Consider the following 22,679-nt stretch of genomic DNA (forward strand, 5'->3'; position numbering starts at 1 on the left):
TGTGTAGCTGGCCAAATAAACTCTCACCTACAGCTTGAACAAAAACATAGAAACCACTGCCAGATTAAACAACTAAACAAGAGCGAAAGAAAAAGGAATTCATAATAAAGGTGTTTGTGAAAGCCAATGCTGCTTGCTGTGCAAAATATCAGAAAGTCATCATAAACACTTCAATTTCTTCATCTCATCTTTTGCATCTCAATGAAGATTTGTTGCCATTCACTAATAACGTTGCAATCGTCTCTTAAGCTATCCCGTGGCTGCCCATTGAGCAACCTTTGGAGACCAGCTAGTTCACTTGCATTTATAACAGGGATAATTATGGCGACAATTTGAACCTGGAACAGTTTATTTCTATTTTTAAAATGGTTTCACATCTTGACCAACATCATCGATTGGATTGTGTTCGATCTCAGAGCTTTTGCTGCAAAATGACAAACCTGTATGCTTCTGTAAAAAATGTGAATTTTTAAATTCTTTTTTCCTTTGATTCAAAAAGTACAATATATTACAAATACTTTACCTCGACAGGATGACGTTGAAAAGCTTGTCTTACATTCATACCCTTTGCCACCCAGAAGAAAGGCTGCCTCCACATACTTGAGGGTTCTCTTCTCTCTAAAAGAAGAGCATTGCACTGCCCCCTTCTGGTTATTGAGCACAGAATAGCAGACAATTTATACTATATACTGGTCCCAAATGTCCAGAATTGACTACTTTGTTGCCTTTGAGACTGTCGGAGTTATCAGTGTAAACAAGTAATGATAATAATACACAGTAAGGAAACTCAAACTCTGATGAGGCCAATTTTTTGAACAAATGTATTCTGCTGTCCTTGCTTGACTTCAACCTGAACAATGTTATGGTTTTGGTAACACATTTCATTGTTTTTATCATTTTCAATTATTTAAATATTATTATTAGTAGTAGTAGTTAGCAGATTATTAACACTTAGCACGTCTACCTCACAGTGTCGGGGTCCAGGTTTGTATTTTCTCCCCGTACCTGCATGGGTTTCCTCCGCGTACTCCTGTTTCCTCTCACATTCCAAACACATATGCATGGTATGTTCAATGAACATTCCAAATTTTGTCTTGGTGTGATTGTGAGCACAAGTAGTTGTTCGAATGTTCGTCTCTGTGTGCCCTGCGATTGGTTGCCGATTAGTCTTGGACGTACCGCGCACACCGCCTGATGATAGGCTGGATAGATGGCATCCAGATAATCTTAACAAAACACGAGCATTGTAAAGAATCTCATCAATTAAGTCTTCCACTGACTACAAATGTTCCTAATGAGTTTGGAGAACATTCTAAACATCCAAATCCCAATACTTCTCGTTCTGTTCTGACTGGACCAAATATTCCGATGGTCTTTCTTTATTTACTGTAATGTTTGTATTGTCTATTCGCCATATAAATGAACAGATGTTCCCGTTTGGCTGTCAGCTTTTTAAACACGCTGGCACTGAGCAGATGGCTCCCTATTACATTTAAAGGCAGCATCAGTCTGCTGCGGAGTTTAAATTGGAAGGTTTTGGGCTTTATTCATTTATTCATTCATCCTTCACACGCATTAACTTCATCAGGATGTGTCCTGGTTGCTACATTGGGAGGGTTAGCCTGAGTTTAGGACTTTGATGGCATTCCCTAGCTGTTCGGTGCACGGAATCTTTATTTTTTTTTTCTTTGATGCATTACAAAGAGTTACTCCTGCAAAAGCCTAACTGACTGATACTGGTAGTTGTCCGAAAGAACCTCAACGCCTTCACTGATGACGTATTATGGCTGTCATACAGTACATACATTTTAAAATAAAAGTGAGGCCTACAGTATATTGATTTAGATTTGAAGTTTATGTTTTTCCGCTGGTAAATGGTCAACGTAAACAATACATCCACCCAACACAGACTTGAACCTTTAACATTGTTGTTTAGAATAGTGAGACAATCCACTGCGCCGCCTCAACCCAACTTGCTCTTATGCATGTATGTGAATCCGAATTTAGTTTTGTAGGCATGATAAAAGTTTAAAAGAGTTCATATGCAAATGAGCTGAGGGAAAACAGCGCTGCAGTTGCAGTACTTCTTTTTGCATCTCCAGCCTATCATATCAAATGCAAAGAGAATACTGTACAGAATGCACTTGTGCATAGGACAGAAGGAACTGGCCATATGTGTCACATATATAAACATGCATTATTTGTTTACCTTGTCTTAAAAACATTTTTGCAAGAAGAGTTGTCAAACTGCTTTGTGTGTTCCACAGCTATCCCAGCCGTCTAGCGGCGAGAGGCGATACAACTAGTCTGCAATCTTACTTTGTGAATGCCAATAATTCACTCCAAAATGTGAACTTAGAAACCCAGAAACGACAAACCTAATTCGCATGACATGTCAAAGACAGCAAACACAAGTGATAAATGGCTCATTTGGGTGGGAATCGGAAACACTGATTACTCATATGAGCGCCCTGTTATCCATCTGTGATGACACACACCATCAAGTTCCAAATTGCTCCCATTTTGAAGCATTTGCAAGGCCAAGTACATCACTTGTGGGCACCAAGCGAGCATAAGCGCACTTTTGACTACTCAGCTAATCTTTCCTCTGATTCGAGCACGTTTGGCACAAAAAGGTCGCCGTCAACAACGATTACATGGATGCAAGACAGCTCAATTGTATATTACTGATTTAACTCCGCAAAAGGATTGATTAAAATATAACGGCTATAAACAGTAGCCTATGTAAAAAAAAAAAAAAAAAACTGAAGGATTCCACAAAAATACTCCAGATTTTAACCTCATTATATTTATATATTTCATCTGCATCTGTTCCCATCTTCACTTTCACAACAAGCCATTAGCCATTTCCCCAGCGAGACAATTTAGCATGTCAAGATGAAATGAGCTTTGAGCAAACAAGTCAACTCATAAAACTAGACCCAGGCAGAGGACACAAAACTCGACATTACCCACAGTAAGTAAAGTCAAATGCAGTCTACAGTACAATAATGACAAAGAAGAGAAACTGTTTAAGTTCTTGCATATATGCCACTTTATACACAGAAAAAGAGTAATATGAGTCTATATTCATATTTTACACGAACAATACAATTTCAGAACTAATGTCAGAACATCGCTCCCTCTTTAAAATATATTTTCAGAATTAATTGAGTGTATTTGACAATTGTGTCCATTTTATCTTTGCAGAGAAGCAGCTAAACCCAAGCAGCCAAAAGAAATGCTGTACATGCTCGGATGCTAATACTTCCTTGACCTTTGAATTTGGTCCCTCGTGCTTTCATTATTCATGCCGTGCCAAAAGTTGTATTCTGAGAAAATCTCTTTGTTGCCCCAATAAGGCTGTATTGAACAAACAGTCACCAAGAGGATGAACTCAAGCTGACACGGGTTAAATTGAATCCCTGGAAACAAACTGCCTTACATTTACAAGATTTTAATTGCCTAATTTTCCTGAGATGAGAAACTGAAAACAAGGAGTAGCACAGGTTTGATGTAATTATATCAAATGTGCAATTCATTTAGAGGTCGTTATTTCCACTTTTCGCTTGCTGGAGCAAATTTGAGAAAAAAAAAATGCACACGATACATTCATGAGCAGTGCTAATAGAGAATTGTGTTCCTTTTTATTTTGTATGTTTTCTAGCCCATCTGAGAAGCTGATAATCAGACAGTAGCGAAAGCAGGATTAAAATATAAAAACAGTCCAGCCAGAGGCACTGAGATGCAGACAGGCCGCTTCTCTCCAAGAAATGTATTTGGAAACCACAACAAGATTACTTTCTTCTCTAACCAAGGGTGACGCCAGAAAGAAAAAAAAAAATGGCCCTGACGTATATAATGCCACAAATTCAAAATACTATTTTATAGGGCCCCTGTTAGTCATAAGCCCTTCGAATCATCATCACTTTTCTCTGATGGCACTCCAAGGAGTTACCTGTGCCAACAACAAAAGCATGCCCTCTTTTCCCCACACATACATGTATATTAAAAAAAAAATGTTCAAATGACAGGTTTTTGTGATGTAAAAAAATCACACCAAGATAAATGCCAAAACCTTTTACGCCATTATTATAACCTAGAACCTGCACAACTCAATTGAAAACGCATTTTTAATCTTTCCAAGGGGGGATGTTAAAAACAACTGAAATATTTTTTTTTATTATTGTCAACTGACAATAATAGCACAAAATATTTAGGCTTCTCTTAGACAGCAATAGAAAAAAAATTGGAACATTTGCAAACGTATGTGGGGTGCTACCTCATTATTTCAGGTTATTTTTTTGCTTCCCCATTCCAAAAAGTTTGAGAGGGATGCTGTACAGGACCACTGCACCTGTTTTTAGAATGTCTTTGAACATTTTATTTGTGCCATGATGTAATGAACAATGCATTATATGAATATATAACGCCGTACAATTTTCTGTCGATCTGTTTGTATTTGTCTTTTATTTTTGCTTGGTTTGGTCTGCTGTCTGCTGCCAGGTTGGCATTGCAAATAAGAACTCGACTGGTCAACACGTCCGCCTCTCAGCGCAGTGATCGTGAGCTCGATTCCGGCTCCGACCTTCCTGTGAGGAGTTTGAATGTTCTCCCCGTGTCTGGGTGGGTTTCCTCCCACATTCCGAGAACATGCATGGTTGGTTTACTGAACACTCTAAATTGCCCCTAGATATGATTGTGAGTGTGGATGATTGTTTGTTTCTGTGTGCCCTGCGATTGGTTGGCAACCAGTTCATGGTTTTGCCCGGAGACAGCTGGGATAGGCTCTAGCAAATCCAAACAAGCATCTTGGGATGGAGGGATCAATAAAATGAATACAATTCACTTGAGCTGTGCAGATTATGGGTAGAAATATTTTGAAATGATTTATCTTGGTATCCCATTTCATACCTCAATCGCCTCTCATTTGAACAGGGGGTGTGTAGACTTTTCTATCCACTGTATCGCCCAAACTCAGCTTCTCTGCTCCATGCAGTAATAATATGAAGTGATTGGATATAAAAATAACCCCTAATTACCATTGCAAACATCAACACGTTTCATCAACAGTTTGTTATTCTGAATTGTATTATTTTACTATTACTCGTGATCCGCCTGCGAACTGAACTCTGGGGGGAAAAAAAAAAAGGCTACCGTTATTTGGCAGGGTTGTGGGTACATGTCACCACCCAACCACAACAAAAAAAAAAGGATCAGTATCAAGCAACTTTCTCTCAACTGACATCACAATCCGCTTCACAAATGAAAAACATACCGTCAGCATCCCGCTCGCAGCTCAAGGAGGAAAAAAGGTGAACACTTACCAACATTGATGACATTGGCTGACAGGAAGTGGCTGCAGGGGAGGGTGGCCACGCTCAGAAAGGAGTCGCCATCCGAGGTCACGGTTGTCCTTGATATTAGCGACTGGTTTGGTGATCCAAGCACCGCAGAAAATCTTGCTCCTCCGGGCTCCATTCAAAGATGGTCGTAAAGGTTGTGTGACAAAAGTTGGTGTGGAAACAATGTTGACACTGTCTTCTTGAAGCTGACCTCACTTCAGAAAAAAAATAATGCTCATTAAACAAGAATCGAGCTATTTGTTCGTTATTTCACTGGAGGAAGAAAAATGATTTTGGACATGAACCTGAAAATGTCAAGTTCTCCAAACTCAAGTTCATCTGCAGCAACTTCCAACACTAATGGTGAAAATGGTAATTAATCCTTATGAGAGAGTTATGAATCCCAAAAAGGAAAAAAGTAAGGAGACAAAAATATGATTCTTTGTCTCTCCTCTTTGGCATGAACGGTAAATACATCAAAAAATGTCTTGCTCCGAACCCTGAGAAGACACCTCGTTTAATTGCTCCCGTCCCCTGCAACACAGCCACAGTGAAACGCAGTTAAAACAAGTATACATATGTCATTTATTTCAGCATTATCAGATGAATAAGCAAAATTGTAGTCTTTAAACTAGAGTAGACTCTTGAAAAAAAATCTGTGTTTAAGCATGTCGTATGCAGAATACACCATACAAAAATAATCACATAAAATCCAAATGGTCTTTACCGTAGGCTATAGAAAGAAAACAACATGACTCATTTGAATTTACGGTACATTGAACCCATCTACAGTATGTTGCATCAATTTTATTTCGATTCTTCTTAAGCTTTGTGATTAAAAACGTAGCCTCCATGAAATGATCGCTTGAAACAGGGGTGCGAAACCTTTCAGCTTCATTTTCATCATGGACCACATCATTGCTATTATGGTTGACCTTAGCAACAAATTTACCCATTGTGTTTTTTCCCCATGGAACGGATACTCGGCTTCACCTTGAAAAATTCAACTATTCGCGGAAACTCTGAGTATTCCGATGAGTACTAATAGGGAAGCGCTGGTTGCGAAAAAAAAAATATGTTGGCGTGATTTTTTTTTTTTATTGATTTTTATGTCAGGGAGAAACTAAAGTTGGCCATTTAGCAGGCTTATGTAAAAACTACCCAATAAATTTACTAAAAATTTTAAATGGTGATGCATAGACCGAGACTGATTTGAATGAAACGGGTATAAAAAAATTAGGGTGTTGAATTTGAATTATAGTGTTGAAAACAGAAATATTAAAGTGTTTATGTGTGAAAAGAAAATTGAAGGCAGACGTTAAGTCTGAAAATGTAGAAGGATGCCCGACCCAAAAAGTTCATGTGGCGCATGACAACTCACTTTAACTCTCCTTCACCTACCTTGCACCATGGGCTGTCTCGTGAAAAGGTCAGATACCCTGCTGGAAAGCTTGAGTGAGCTTTGTGAGATCCGCCACCATGCACACCAAGTCCGCACAATGAATGTGTGTGTCTGATGGAGGTGGGGTTTGCTTGATGTGGCGGGCAGACCGGAGAGCATGTTGAGAACTGTTTGTCAGTGGTTGGTCGGCAGATAGTTTCAGCGGCAGGTCAGGGCATGTCCTTGTTACCGTCAAACACATTTTCACTCTCCAATGCGTGTCCCAAATGTAAACTGCTATTTGAGACGAACATATTCTGTCATTATTTCAGCATTGCTAGTCATCCATTTGTAGTTCTCTGAATCTATTAATTGGATGCATTTAAGTCTCCTCATCAGGATCACGGGTGAGCTAGTGCCTAATTTTTTCGCCTGGAATCTTTGAACTCTAAAGCAGGTGTGCTTAACCACTAATACACCATGCTGCTCATAATAAAATAATAATAATTTTTTTTTAATCATTTTTATTCATGCAAGTAGATTAAAATCAATAAATTGATGATTTTTGTGTTTTGTAGTGAACTGTAGATTAAATGAAATGCGCTTTTAAACAGAGATGTGTATCAGGAGTCACCAACGTGGTGCCCGCAGGCAGCCCCGAGCACCACATAAGTAGCATGGACGTTTCTAAAAATAGCTGGCCAGTTTTTTTAAATACCATCATTTTTTGTTGCATTGAAATTTATTATGAATCTTTTTTTATGTTTCTTTCCTGCAGTTGTATTTCTAAGAGAATAACAGATTTTTGAGATATAGTGTGACGTCTCATGAATTAATAACGCATTCAATGTAGTCACCGTTTTTCTACAATAGGTCAAATGTATATTTGTGTTAGCTATGATTTATGTTGTCATTTTCTGTCCTTGTTAGCTCTCTGTATGCATTGCACTGTATGTTCGCCACCAATCAGTATTGTCACACCTTGAAACAGCAGTAACTTAGTTACTATTCAGATTACTCACTTTTAAAGTCATTTACTTACTTTAATTTACTTTAAATCTGGAGACCTTCTTCAGTCACAAAACATTTTCTGACTTTCTCTCTAAGCTCGAATGCATACTGCACTGGTATCTACCTCTCTTTCTTTTTTTTTTTTTTTTTATGTAAAACAAAGCAAAGAGCTCTTGTCCTGTGCGTCGAACACTAAATGAAAGACAAGCCCAAGCATAGTCACTTCGCCTCCATTGCACAACTCCAGCCGTGACTACGTTTTCACATTGCGTCAAGTGAAACACAATAACGTAAGCACGGTAACGCTTCAACACTTAACTCCGACTCAAACATGCATGGCCGCAGTTTTACAACGATCTCAAATAAGGTGTTCAAATTCACATTTGCACTTTTTCACTTCAAGCAATGGAATAGCTGCACCATCGCATCATATACAAATAATTATCCATCCATCCATGAACTAAGCTACAGTCGCGTGGGTGCTGGAGCCAAACCCAGCTGTCCCGCCCTAACCTAAATACGATGCTGTAATCTGGAGGTGTGTCTCGTGGGGAGGTTTTTTTCAATTTTTACTTCTTAACCCTGATAAAAATGTACATTTAGATTATCGGCTGCAAAGGGGCTGTTACACGACTGTAACTGCAACAAAACACAACTCAGCACTGACAACCGGGGTCAACACAACCTACATAAAGCATAATCAGTGAACATTAGAATTTCAAAATTCTGTTTGCAGTCTTTACAGGTTAACTGGATAAACTAAAACTTTATTTTAAGAATGTCTCGTAAACCCCACAAGACACAATCCACGATACAACAATCTTTGTAGTTTAACAAATTTCTGTCATACTTCTTGCTAACTCATTTTTCGCCCCTTTCAAAGAGGATCACTCACTTCTTGACAGTGGACATCAGATTGTTTGTTACCTCTTTCATTGGAAGTCCGTCTTTATATGTCTAGCACCATTTTCTCTTCAATCCTCTACTTTTCCTTTCAACGCTACAATAAAACTTTACATTTTCAGATACCCCATCAGCTGTGTCAGCAACCGTATTATAGTAATGACATCACTCTAGTGAAGGTCATCACAGCTACCGAGCAGTAACACCTGGTTTTTTTTCCAGAAGGCAAAAATGTTGGAGGGTCATTTACTTACTCAAGTATTCAATGGAAATTTCACGACAAAGCTGCTGTAAATCAAAAAAAATCCTTTATGGAATGACCTCACCAAGTCACATTGGTTTTAAAATGTACAAAGTCTAAGCACAGCACACCACCAAAAGCGCAAATCATGTACCACAAGTATGCAATGCGATTTTTATCTGCAATTGTTATCAGATCTGCTACACACCAGGGAGTGCTGGTTTTGTGAACGATGGCTTGCTGAAAGAACCAATACAACGTAAAAATAAAAAAAATTAAAAACGCATCACCAACGAATTCAGTGCTTCAATCCTTCTTAAGTCAATGTTTTATAGTCCATTAAACGCAAAATTACAGTTAAGTATAACACACTGCGCATCCAGTTGCAGCTTACCTGGGGGTTGAGTTCCAAGTAAGGAATACACACTCCAGCTACTCCCTTTACACATGGAAGCAAAGTTCAACTTCCTGGTACGCAGGACTGTCCAAGGGTTATTGGGAGTTCTGTAGACGTAGATAGATACAGCTGAGGCACACGAGTGGACTTAGAATGGGATGCATTATTAGGACGATACAGTACACCTTGCTGGCGGGAGAGGAGAGAAAGGAACTGGTTTAGCCACTTTTCAGTCTCACGTAGAAGAGCTTTTATGAATGGATGAATGGACGTTCTTGACCTACTTTCACTGGTGGGAGAGCTTCTTGTGGCATGTTGTAAAAAGACACTTAGATCAGATATCAGATAGTATTTGTTCAACTAGAAAGAACCACAATAGGTGCACCTTAAACTCTACTTTCAAAGTAAACGATAGCCACATAGAGGAAAGCTGTGACGTAGCATTTTATATATATATATATATATATGTATATATATATGTATATGTATATATATATACGTATATGTATATGTATGTATATATATATATATATATATATATATATATATATATAGATATACATATATATATATAATGTAATAATAATATATGATAACTGAAAATGATACCTAATTGTTGATTGGCTTTAATAATCTTCATAAATTAAGTTGAATTATGTCAAGGTTTTTAAGTATCTTAGAACCGAGAAAAAAGGGTGAGGAATAATCTCATGACATCAAGTCTTTTATGTTTTCAGCCATAAGGAGGTATGTCACGCAAACCAATACTGTGTTAGAAAAATACAATCTCAAAGTTTGTCTTTCTTTTTTTTTTATTACTTTACAAATGTTTGATCTTGACCAGTTACATGGCATCTAACACATATACTCTTGAGCTGATGATTTCCAACTCTTGTAATTACAACAATACTAATATTAAATTGTTTGTATTCAAATACAATTTGACTGTCTTTATTAAATTGTAACGTATTTAATATGCAATATTTTTTATTTGTTTTTCAGGTCTCTGGGTCCAGTTTTATTAATTGTTTTGCTTCGTGGTGCTTAAACTGTGCTCCCAATTCCGCATAATTGTTTTTGCATGACCTTTATTAGTTTCACAATGCCGCGTGCCATTTTCTTTTCCGCTGACAATTTCACACATTCTAACTTTGAAAAATCTACTTCTCGTAGGCTCCTACCCCACAAAAAGATAATCATTCATTCAAACATGACTGTTTTCTCAGTAAATCTGCCTTTGTTAAACGACAAAAGGGTTTGTTTGCATACAGTTAGATCACAGAAGCTTCAGTTTCTGCCACCAGGAAGAGCCGTCCTATAAATATCCTATAAATGGCATTAAAGGTCATAGTATGGATGTATAAACACTACACTAAGTACAGTATAATGTACCTTATGTATATTTTATACAATATAGCCATTCCTGAACTGAACCGCATTTGAACTATGGAACGCGTGGTTGTAATATCTAATTTAACCAGTAAACGGCGCTGTGGAAATTTGAACGATGATTTTTACCGTCTGGTCGGACGTTTGTTTGTCAACTTCCGGTACATTTCCTGTCTCCGGTGTCCTGTAGTTCAGTAGCGACTGCTTTGTGAAACAGTAATTTATTGTGTCAATGCGCATTCGGTGCATGAAAGCTTTTGCCACAGAGGTTACCGATGCAGGCATTTAATTTAATTCACGATGCCCCTCGCTCCTGCTAACCAGTCTCAGCTAATTCGAGCCGGTCAGAAGGACGAGTACTACCAAACCTTCCTTCGGAACAACGCGAATGAAACCTTTCAAACGCTTGCCGGTGAGTCCTTGCAGAATGATCACACAAGACCCAGGTCGGATCTGGTTAAATGTCACCTTTATTGGCTTGATTAAAGCGTTTCGGGAAAGAGGTTTGTGTCATCATTTAAGACGTGGCGGGGGTAAAACTGCTCAAGAGGACGCGAACTTTTATGAGGAATTAGTCATCTTGTTGTTTTCAACTTTACCTCATTGTGGCTGAAAGACTGCAGTGGAAACAACAATGCTCCTCGCCAAAAGAACACTAAACAGTAAAAACACGCTGAATGCAGCATAATGCTTTGGGGCAGGGTGTGGGAAGTTATGAAGAGGTTCAAATAGCAGTCAGTGTTTGCACAAAACTTTTAGCCTTCAGGTAGAAAGCAGGAAAAGAAAAAACAACTTAATCAGCGGAACTTAGTAGCATCTGTATGTTGGTTCCAGTTTAACACATGTTTGAAACTGGCTACTTTTGAACTCAGCCATAAACCAATTTATTAGAGTGTATATTTGTACAACCACATTTTTTCAGTTTTTACTTTCCCTCTTGAAATTACTTTTTTATTTGTTTTCAAATTAGTTGTATGTTCTATCACTTTAATGGGAGATTTATTTTTTTTTCAACAATTCCGCTTGTTCTGATTTTTTTTTTCCAACAACAACATGGCATTTGAGCAGCCGTAACGTAATACCAACTGTATCAACACTGGAATGAGTTGCAGCTGTCGTAATCAGTTAATGTTTTCCTTTTCAATAGGTTCCAAAAGGTGGCTGGACTGGAGGAAAGAAGTTGAGCTTCTTTCAGACGTCGCCTATTTTGGTTTAACAACATTCGTAGGTAGGTTGACCAAAGCAATGTCAAATGTCTTTGTCACCACTTCTAGTCATATCGCCCAGCCCTAATTCAACGATTACCATCCTTGTCAGGTTACCAGACCCTGGGTGAGGAGTATGTCAATATCATCCAAGTTGACCCCAGTAAAAGACGCATCCCCTCCCTAGCCAGACGAGGCTTCTTTGTTTTCTGCCATACATTCCTGCCCTACTTCTTGGACAAGGTCTTGGTCTGTGTGGAGAACGAACTTGAAGGCGCCGAGGAGCAGAGCAGCGGTGTCAGACGGCGACAGGCCACATCTGGGCTGTGGAGCCTGGAAGTGTGGCTAAGGAGATGCGTACGGAGGGCAGTGGGACTGCTGTCAGACCCCCAGAGGAAAAAGTGTTTGCCCGCTGTGTTTGTCCTCCAGCAGACACTCACACTCCTGCACAGATTCCACGTAGCTCTCTTTTATGTCAGCGGCATTTTTTATCAACTATCCAAGAGGACATCTGCAATCACCTATGTAAGCTGTTTACATTCTATATATTTTAATGTCAATGTATTTTAATGTCAATGTTTCAACTGTCTCAAATTAGAATTCGATAAGGTGTTTGTCTTGACCTGTACATTATTAGTGACACACTGAAGCAGTTTGAACGAGTTGTTGCCTCGTTGCACAAATAAGCACCCAGGTCCTCCTTGTTGGCTACTTGTGCCACTTATCAGAATTCCACACTGTTAACTTATACTAATCAGTTACTCTCCCTCTCAGACATTTTCAGAAATAGGCAGGTAAAAGATTCACTCTGTAATTAATAAATGACACTGCTGGCTACAATTGAAGGCAATATTTTTCCTTTTCAGTTAGGAAAAGTACATTGACTGTTTACATATAAGCATTTATTAATAATTATGTGAATGCTTGTGTGAGTGCAGCTGCGTGTTTCAGGACGTCAGAGTGATGATGGGACCATCAGGAGCAGCTACAGGCTGCTGGGATTCGTCTCCCTCATTCAACTGTTCATCACAGTGTGTCTGCAGCTCAACAATTTTAAACAGAGACAGAGAGCCAGGCTGGAGTGGAAGATTTACAGGAACCTCACTGGCAGGTAAACTAATACGCATGTGGCGATGAGAATAAAATTGACTTCCAGAAAATGTTGCTGAGGGGAACTGCGTGAGCCATGGAACACGCATTACATTTTGTTGATTACGTTACATTACAGGAAGTGATGGAAAAATCAAGCTTGAAATCAGCTTTCTGAACCAGTTGTTGTATTTTTTTTTTTACTCCCGAGATGGCGTTCTCTGATCAACATTGGTCTCAAAGCACACTGACTTCCATATTATAAACCCATATCGTTAATTAAACCAAGAGTGCCATCTAGTGGCACCAAAAAATACATCTGGTTCATGAAACAAATTGAAGCTTCCTTTTCTCATCACTTGATAGCGATATTCTTTTTCACTGTGTGAGACACTACAGTGCGAAAAATTCACAGCCATAGAAGTGTGTAATAATCCAAAGCAATGAATGGGGTCATGGAGTTTAAATGAGCGACATGTGTTTCCTCTGACTGGACATGATTAAGATGACCAATGTGTACGCTGTTCGACACCCTGATACAAATTTTTTTTTTTTTTTACTTTTTCAGCCCGCAGCAAACACAGAAGTCAAGCTCCTCGCCCACCCGCTGCATCCTATGCTTGGAGAAGCGCAGACATTCAACTTGTACGCCCTGCGGACACCTCTTCTGCTGGGAGTGTATCACAGAATGGTGCAACACCAAAGTAGGGCCCATATCACAACCATCATTATGGCAAAAATGTACATCCCAAAATTTTATATCCTGCAAAAATACACTTCATCTCTGCCATTCAAATGTTGCATTGTTGTCTAATCATGTCAAACCAGCTGACATTAAAACATGTTTCATTTCATGCCGTATAGCGAAGCCACATTTATGCAGTTTGCATGAATAAATGATACTCCCTGCAGACTAAAATCAATGCAAGCATGTTCGCACTTCATGCTGTGATTAGTCGGTATTGTGAGTCTGATACTAAAAGTACTCAACACAGTTAAGTGTATATTGATGATTCATGTGTGTATACGGTTGGATTCATATTGTCTGTCTTGTTTCTCCATGACTTCATACAGGCCGAGTGCCCCCTGTGCCGTGAGAAGTTCCAGCCTCACCGACTAGTGTACCTGAGGAACTACAGCTAGAAGATGCATATGATGCTGGTGGAATCGTTTCAATTTTAAAAATGTATTTATTTAAACATAAGCTTTTGTTAGACTGCCCACCCCAGAAAAAAAAACGTAATCAATAATTTCCATTTTGTAACTTTCTCTGTCTCACATTATATTTAACAGATGGACAGTTGTGTATGATCTTTGAAATGACAATTGTGCCTTTTTTATAAAAAGATGCTAGGATTCAATATTTGATTGCATCAGTCGATAATACTGAAACAACGGTTTTATTGGGTTGTTTTAATGCAAGAAATTCTAATACACTGTCATTTGTCATTATTGAATGAATACACGAGATGAAATAAAGTGACCTGTTCAATGGGAATATCTATAAAAGATTGTCTCGGGCAGAGCAACATTGCCATGTCTGATGTTGTGAACAAAATAAATGGCATGAAAATTACTTAGAGGTGTTCTCATGCCCAAGGTCTCATTGGAAATTAATGAAATGGAGAGGCGGGATGTCCGCGGGACACTCTGCACGATGCTTTCCCCAAGTCCGGGCTCCATTTCGTGTTACCTATGAGCAAGCAGCTCAAATGGGGTAAGTAGTATCCATTGTTCATATGGTAAAAATGAGTTTACCTGCGAGAGGAATGCATGATCGTGAATGGAGAAACACCGGAGAAAGAATTTATGTCTACTCCCATAATGTCTGGCAGCATAATGCAAATATTAATAAAAAATGTTAGGTGTTATTAATTCTCTGTTAGAAGTAGCCGGTGCACAAACTAGTTGCCAGCCAATCGTATGGCACAGACAAACAATCACACCTAGAGCTGGTTTAGAGATTTCTATTAACATACCATGCATGTCTTTGGAATGTAAGAGGAAATCCTCGCAAGGCAACGGGGAGAACATGCAGACTCCACACACGAAGGCGGGAGCCGGAATCGACCCCTTTACCTCTGGACTGTGAGGCAGACGGGATAACCCTTCCACATCCTTGTATTGAATTAATGTTCACACGCTGTTGAAGTGTTTAATACGAAACCGTGATTAAGTTGTGTTTGAAATCAGTTGTGTGCACAGTACCGAGTGAAATAGAACGATATATTGGTCGAAAGATCGAGCTAATCTATCAGCTCTTTATGTTGAAATAAAGCACTAATTCATCCAAAATACATTTAAGATCAGAACTTAGTTCCATATGTTCGTGCTTGTGGCACAAGTTTACGGCTGCATATCTAGGAATTTATATATTCTAATGCACTCATCGTGAGCATGGCATCGTATATTTTGCAAAGAAGTTAAAATTTGAATTATTACACTCCGTACTAAACGCAATAATAGAAGGGTTAAGCCATGTTTTTTCCTGACGTTTTCTGCTTTAAAGTGCCACGTTCCTGTCATGATGTCACAGGGACGCTTTCCGCTTCTGGTTGTTTTGCCTAATCACGTGACAGTCTCTGTTTGCGGAGAGGCAGTGAGACGTCAGGATCCCCCACATAGGTCCACTCCGCCTCGAATCCTGTGAGCTCGGCTGCAGGTAATGAATCGCTTCTCGAACGGACCTTTTTTCTTTTTTCTTGCGTTCGGTGCAGGTCAAGCGGAAGCACGTCGGATTAGCCACAAATATACTCGGCGGCGTGTCGTCATGGCAGTTTTGCTATGCTCTTTATGTGCAAAGGCGAGAGGAAAGAAATATTTTTACCTGTGGTCGTTATTGTTTGCAAACTTAAAAAAAAAAAAAAAACATCCAACCCCCAGTCACGTGACCTTCGCCAACTCCGAATGTAGAGCTGCAAGCGGCATAATGATGGCAGATATTAGTAGGATTTGGGTGCGGGGATGAATCAACATTTCTCCCGTCAAAAATGCATGGGCGCAAGACTTTGAAATAGAAGTTTGAAATAATCTACTGTATTACCTGGGGCGTGCAGAGGGCGAGGCCAACGCTCCGTCCATACACCTGCGGGGGAGTGGATGGGGAGCTCTATACACACGCACACAGGTAGTAATAATTTGGCCATACATAATAATAATAATTGAATACATTTCTAATAACTCAAATGATTTGTGTGCCCAGCATCTTTTTTCCAAGTAAACGTTGAAAAATGCTGATACACCAAACGTAAAATAAATCTTGGGCAAATCTGCTTTAAATGTTCATAAACTTTAAATGAACTTTACATTTCACGAAGATTTAGCATAGCGCTGTGCGGAGGTACCTTCAGTTGATGTCGAATGAACAAACTCAGATTTGTCATTGTCACAACTAAATTTGACAAGGTTTTCCATCACAGTCCGTTCAGTCATTGGTTATACTTTCACATATCATTTTTCCATTTCCTTTAGAAGAGCACCATGTCTGTGGTGAAACTGGAGGAGTGTCGCGGGAAGATTCAGAAAGAGCTGAACAATGTTGTGGACTTCTGGCTGAAATACTCCCATGACACAGTTTATGGGTACCGTACTGCTCGCTACTGAAAAGAATAAATCTGAATACTGATGAAAATGTTAATGTCAGAAAGCTATGGCCAATCTTGTTGATGGCAGCCTGCTTCCTGTTTCAGGGGCTTCTTCAATTGCATTGGGAAGAATGGGAAGGTTTATGATGAGCTGAAATACGTCTGGTTGCAGGGAAGACAGGTAAGGTTTCGTAGTGGTTTTGTCAAGCATGTAGGCCACACGTTTCCATTATCGGCTTGAATAATCTTGCGTATTCCTAGGTGTGGATGTACTGCCGCTTGTACAGAACAATGGATAGATTCCACCGTCCTGAAATTCTTGAAGCAGCCATAGCTGGTATGTGCACTTTTTGAGACATACAAAATTGTCTGACCGTTGTTTGCTAATCATCTGGAATTTTACAACCATGTATTTGGTCACGGCAAATGCAATCATGGATATTGATCAGTGTCATTGATTGGTTGTGATTCACTCAGTGTTATCATCACCGACGATGCTAGACTCTGTGTGACATTTTTTGGCCAATTTCGGCGGCTACTCATTAATATTCATGGCAATTTCTAAGCGACTATGGAAACTCGAACATTCTGATGCGGTAATGGCCTTATATCTGGAGTCTCAAGTCAGAAGATCAGATCTCAGTATGCACAACGTGGCATAATCTTTGTTTAAAAAAAATAAATAAATAAATCACACTTCTGTTTTTACCATCCAGAATAGAGATTGTGCAATTTACACTTGCCGTATCTGCACTCAAACTCTTTTTAGCCCAGAAGGTCAGAACAAAATGTTACAAATATCAGTGAGTCATCCTTTTACAGACGCACATTCACGCTGTGGATATGAAACCAAGATTTCAAAACCTTTTCTCCAATGAATGTGACCGCTAGCCCGTACAACTCAATTGAACATTATTTTCTGTCTTTTCCAGAGGCAAAGAAAAAAAAAACTGAAATAATGTAGTTGCACATGTCTCGTAACCAAATTTTATTACTGGGGATGTTGCTGTATTCCAAATGAACAACCACATCTGTAGTTATAAGAGGGTGTGCACACTTTTGCAACCACATTATCTCAATTGTTTATTTTTACTTCCCCACAGAAATAGCCTTTTCTTTCATGTGAATTGTACAGATAATAGATCAAATTAATGGCAGGAAAGGTTTTGAAAACGCAGGTCTCATTTTTACATCATAAAACCTGGCATCCTAACAGGTGTGTGTAGATTTGTGTTCCGCACGGTTGAAACTCATTTATAGCGGATGTGTTCAGTCATCGATTTACTATCTTCTCTTACATTTCAGGGGGGACTTTCCTTCGGAAGTTTGCATGCGTTTCCAGCGACAATGGTCAGATGAAGTGCGCATTCTGTTTAACACGAGATGGTAAAGCCGTCAAAGTACAGAGGACCATATTCAGTGAATGTTTCTACATCATGGCCTTAGACGAGCTCAGCAGAGTCACCGGTGACGAGGACATGCAGGTACAAAGTAAAAAAAAAAAAATGCACCAGCTCATCTTGAGTTTTAATTCCTTGCATCTGGAGATTATGAATTCTTGCTTTTCATACAAACACTAAGTTTTAAAATTGTTGGAAATTATTTATAGCTGCAAAAAAAAAAAAAATTTAAATGTAACTGACCCATCATTTGACCACTTCTTTTGTTCCCAGCTAGAGGCTGAAAAGATGATGGCGCAGCTCATCTTCTGGGTTCAGGTTAACCCAACGGGTTTGGGCCGACCCGTGCTACCCGGTGACACACTCGCCAACAGCATGGCTGTTCCAATGATGCTGATGTGTCTCGTGCAACAACTCACCGAAGGTCGTGGTGAGGAGGCAGTCCTGAAGTACAAAAAGTTAAGCAGCTGGTGTGTGCAGCAGATTCTACAGCATGTTCAGGTTTGAACAAGCTCGAATTCAATTGCATGTTGTGTCACGTATGCTACCATGCAAAAAGTGTTGGGCCACATTATGCGTAATAGTTCTTGCAGTTGGATAGATTCCATGATAAATATGAGAAATCGGACTCGCACGTGAAATCCTGATTTGCTTTTCGTGCTGAGAGATACAAATGAGTCATTACAGAAAAACGCGTCATAGTCCAGCAACAATTGTGGCGAATCTCATTTTTGGGAAAACTGAGTTCATTTTCACGACTGCACTTAAGCCTGATTACCACCAGACTTGGAATCACCTAAATACTTTAGAACCTGTCTGACAAGATGAAGTCGTCCACAAGATCTCAAAAAGCTGCAACAAAATGCCACAATTCAAAGAAATTTGAGAACGGATGAGAATTGATTTGATTGACATCTATCAGACTGGGAAGGGTTACAAAGCCATTCCTAAAACTTTGGGACTCCAACGAATCACAATGACAGCTATCATCCACAATTGGAAAAAACACGTAATTGTGGTGAAACTTCCCGGGAGTGACCTGCCTTTGGATATTACCCCAAGAGCGCGTCATCGCAGGGTACATAATATCATACCAACAATGTGTGATGTTCTGGGGCTGCTCTCCTACTTCAAGGCCTGGATGACTATTTCATGGAACCATGAATGTTGCTCTTTCATCGAAAATCCTAAGGGGACAACTTCTGAAAACTTGAAAAAAATTTAAATGAAGGTTTTGGAGTGGCCGTGTCAAAGTTCGGAATTGAATCCGATTGAAATTCTGTGGCATGACCTTATAAAGACAGTTGCTCAAAAACCCTTCAGTGTTGCTGAGTTAAAGCAATTTTGCATGGAAGAGTGTACCAAAATATTCCCGCTGAGGTGTTAAAGCAGGTGTGGGCAAACTACGGCCCGGGGGCCACATAAACGTTTTAATCCGGCCCGGCAAACTTGAAAAAAATTTCAGGAATAAACCTTGTTAATGTTTTATTTTGTAAATACTGTGTTGTGTCAAAGGCATAATTTTTTTGTAACTCTTTTGTTCACTTTCATTTAAAACTAAATGTATTTTTTTTCTCCGATAAGGTGAAGTTACCAAAACACTCCATCCATCTCCTCCTGGTCCGGCACCTCTGTCAAATTTTCGAACCCATTGTGGCCCGCCAATCAAAAAGTTTGCTCACCCCTGTTTTAAAGACTCTTTGCCAGTTGCTCAGGTGTTATTTCTGAGCTTGTCCAAACCACTTACTTTTTCACTCTGGGCCAAGTAACTTTCAATAGTTCTTTCCTTAATAAATCAAATGATTTAAAAACAGCATTTTATGATTCCTTGGGCTATCTTTGTCATCGTTTGTTTCATGATCCTAAACATTTGTCAGGAAACTATGCACCAAAATAAGAATTTGAGAAGAGGGCCATTACTTTTTCACGGTACTGTATATTGATGCTGGCTTCTTATTGTCAGCCACTCTCACTTGGAAGGGAATCCAGCGTACAAACTGCCAAACATGCGAGCGAGTATTCTTTGTGACCGTTGCAACAGTCAAATATGTTTCCTATCTGCAAAATAAATCTCGATTTATTTCCTTTGTACAGAGAGATGGCACAGCTATCTTAGAGAATGTGTCGGTGGAGGGGGCAGAGCTGCCAGGTTGTCAAGGCCGACTTCAGAATCCTGGTAAATGATCCACTATCTTAAAATTAAGCATTGTTTGATGTTTGGCCCAGTTCCAGCAAGGCTCTTCTTTTTTTCCCCTCCTTCCCAATAAAATGTCCTCTTTTTTTTAATTTTATTTCTCCTCATGCTCACAATGTCAAATTAGGCCATGCCTTGGAAGCAGGCTGGTTCTTGCTTCAATACGCTACTCAATGGGCGGACCAGGAGCTGCAGGAGAAAGCCATCGATAAATTTGTGGAGTTACCCTTTCAATATGGCTGGGATAAAGAGCATGGTGGCCTCTTCTACTTCCTGGATGTGGATGGCCACTGTCCCACACAGGTCATTCACTCATCACTACCTGGGATCTGAAGATAGCGAAAGTCGTGCCTTGGCACAGGGAAATGAGCCCAGAGCACCCCCCAAAAAAAAAACAAAAAAAAAATCTGAATTGTACTTTTCAAATTGATACATGACACTTAGGGCAAAAAAAATAATTGAGCTGCATTTTGAAAATGGCCTTTCAATTATTTGGCAACGTGCAGAAAATGTTTCAGTCTGAGACTTTTTTTTTGTTTGTTTTTAACGTACAGTATTATAATTCTTCTCACAATAATTTTTCATTTTAGTACATCCCTATTTAATATCATAATGAAACTACATAAGTGCCCAAAAAAATATTCGCAGTGGACATCAATATTATGATGATTTTGTATTTTTTTTTCTTTTTCTATTTACAAATAATAGTGCAATGCAGAATAAGTTAAAATGTCCAACGCCTGCATTTATCAAATTCATACATAAATGTTTCCACACAACTTAATCTAACTTGAATGGCATTTTCTTTTCTGTGTTGGTTGGTTTGCTTGTTGCGTGATAGTAAATCTGTGCTTTTGGTGCGTTTGAGCAGTTGGAGTGGAGTATGAAACTGTGGTGGCCTCATTGTGAGGCTCTCATCGCCTTCCTCATGGCCTACAGCCAATCCAAAAGGCCCGCACTGCTGCAGAGGTTCTCTCAAGTTTATGACTACACATTTACCCATGTGAGTATTGCACCAAACTGCAAACTTTTCAAATGACCCTACACCTATTTATTTATTTTTTTCTAAGGGTGGTCAATCATATTCTATATTTATGTTAAGGGAGAAAATGGGCATTGTGGAGTCATGTTGACGAAATAACAGAATGCTCGCTCGCTCACTTGTCACATCTTAAGCGTGTAGCATTTTAATGATGAAACGTGAAGTTTTGACAGTCAAAATAGTTATGCTTGACATGTGTCTCTATGTGTGTAGTTTCCAGATGCCCAACATGGGGAATGGTTTGGTTATCTGTCACAAGATGGAAAAGTAGTTCTGGATTTTAAAGGAGGTCCTTTTAAAGGTGAGAATTAACATTGCTATTGAGCGCTGGTGGATGATTTTAAAGTTTTGTCAATGAAATAAATGCCTCTGGATAATTTTCTCAATTTTCTCTGCAGGATTCTTCCATGTACCGCGCTGCCTGTATATGTGTGAGCGTCTTCTGGATGATCTGCTGAATAATGCGCCGTGAATGTATTCTCCGTTTTGTTTAATTAGAAGGGAGACATATTTTTAAACGTTTGCAGATCAAAATCTGTCTAAAGAATGTATTTTTAATAATACAATGCATCTTGATTTATATTGCGCTTTCACAACAGCTGCTGCTGTAACAAGCATTTTAAGCAATTTTTATCTTGCTCAATTTTCCTATCTTGAATTGCAGATTAGTTATGAAATAAAACACTCCCCTGATGAGTCTGTCCATCCACTCACTTTGTGTATCGTTTATCTTGTTCAGGCTTTTCGGGAGATGGAGCCTATCCCAGCTGACATTAGACAAAAGGCGAGGTACACACTCGACTGGTTGCCAGTAAATCACAGGGCATATTGGCATATTGAGACAGAAAACAGAAAAACATTCAATTACATGATGGGGCAATTGAAGATTTGATTAACCTAACATCCATGTATCCATGTTTAAAAAAAATGCATGCTCCTACGTGCTCCATTGTGAAAAGAGGAAAAATAAATATCACAATGGTCCCTGGGCTAAGTTCAAACCGGTCAGACTGCCTTTTCGGACTGATGAGCCACGATGGGAACTTGCCGCCGGTCACATCAGTGCTATGTCTACAGGTGCAAAAAAAAAAACATGCAATAAATCCTCAGGGAGTCTAACACACTTTTCCAGCCTTCTCTGCCAAGCCCTCATGTACTCCTCAGCAGCTTCGTCGTCGTAGCTATCATGATGTCGCTCCACGTTTTCAAAACAAGTACCCTTGATGACTTTCTTGAGATTGGAAAAGAGACAATGTCCTGCCACACTACTTACCTCTTCTCATGAACTGAACAAAGTAAAAAGCCAGCCTCCATGCCATGGAGCTGCGGCAGCACATACAAAATCTATGTGATGGTGTACAATACACTAAACTGTGATAGATTAGGGCCTTAATTCATTAACACACTGCACTAGCAAATATGAAGAGCAGATGGGGGGTGTAGTAGGGGAGAAAATTATTGATAAATATCTTTTAGAATATCAAAAGGTGGGAGGGGC

At 39.3% G+C, this 22,679-nt stretch overlaps 2 protein-coding genes across 3 annotated transcripts in view; both read left to right on the plus strand.

The window, feature by feature from the left end:
* pex10 (peroxisomal biogenesis factor 10) overlaps positions 1-14,459 on the plus strand; it is a 75,432-nt gene extending 60,973 nt beyond the window's left edge. The window contains exons 1-6 of one of the 2 annotated variants that reach the window (XM_088289609.1): positions 10,800-11,079; positions 11,815-11,895; positions 11,985-12,397; positions 12,811-12,983; positions 13,530-13,665; positions 14,036-14,459. In XM_088289609.1, coding sequence (XP_088145735.1) covers positions 10,968-11,079; positions 11,815-11,895; positions 11,985-12,397; positions 12,811-12,983; positions 13,530-13,665; positions 14,036-14,104 — 984 coding nt within the window. In that variant the 5' untranslated portion in view covers positions 10,800-10,967 and the 3' untranslated portion in view covers positions 14,105-14,459. Of the gene's footprint in view, positions 1-10,799; positions 11,080-11,814; positions 11,896-11,984; positions 12,398-12,810; positions 12,984-13,529; positions 13,666-14,035 lie in introns of those variants that run through there. The other variant, XM_088289610.1, reaches the window with a different exon arrangement.
* A 1,024-nt stretch (positions 14,460-15,483) lies between these two features.
* Positions 15,484-21,894, plus strand: renbp (renin binding protein). Its single transcript, XM_088289607.1, has 11 exons — positions 15,484-15,623; positions 16,433-16,542; positions 16,651-16,726; positions 16,807-16,882; positions 17,851-18,029; positions 18,219-18,446; positions 20,040-20,121; positions 20,267-20,442; positions 21,011-21,142; positions 21,395-21,482; positions 21,580-21,894. Exons 2-11 carry the CDS (start codon positions 16,442-16,444, stop codon positions 21,651-21,653), a joined length of 1,212 nt encoding a protein of 403 aa, XP_088145733.1. The 5' UTR covers positions 15,484-15,623; positions 16,433-16,441; the 3' UTR covers positions 21,654-21,894.
* Positions 21,895-22,679: the final 785 nt, after the last annotated feature.

Source organism: Idiotropiscis lumnitzeri, chromosome 3 (assembly GCF_059441095.1).
Source record: "Idiotropiscis lumnitzeri isolate Australia: NSW breed Sydney's pygmy pipehorse chromosome 3, RoL_Ilum_1.0, whole genome shotgun sequence".
Classification (NCBI taxonomy): domain Eukaryota; kingdom Metazoa; phylum Chordata; class Actinopteri; order Syngnathiformes; family Syngnathidae; genus Idiotropiscis; species Idiotropiscis lumnitzeri.

Coding starts and splice junctions, on each gene's coding strand:
- renbp (XM_088289607.1), top strand. CDS start 16,442: ATGTCTGTGGTGAAACTGGAGGAGTGTCGCGGGAAGATTCAGAAAGAG. Junction 16,883..17,850: donor TCTTGAAGCAGCCATAGCTG/GTATGTGCACTT, acceptor CTTACATTTCAG/GGGGGACTTTCCTTCGGAAG. Junction 20,122..20,266: donor AGGCCGACTTCAGAATCCTG/GTAAATGATCCA, acceptor ATGTCAAATTAG/GCCATGCCTTGGAAGCAGGC.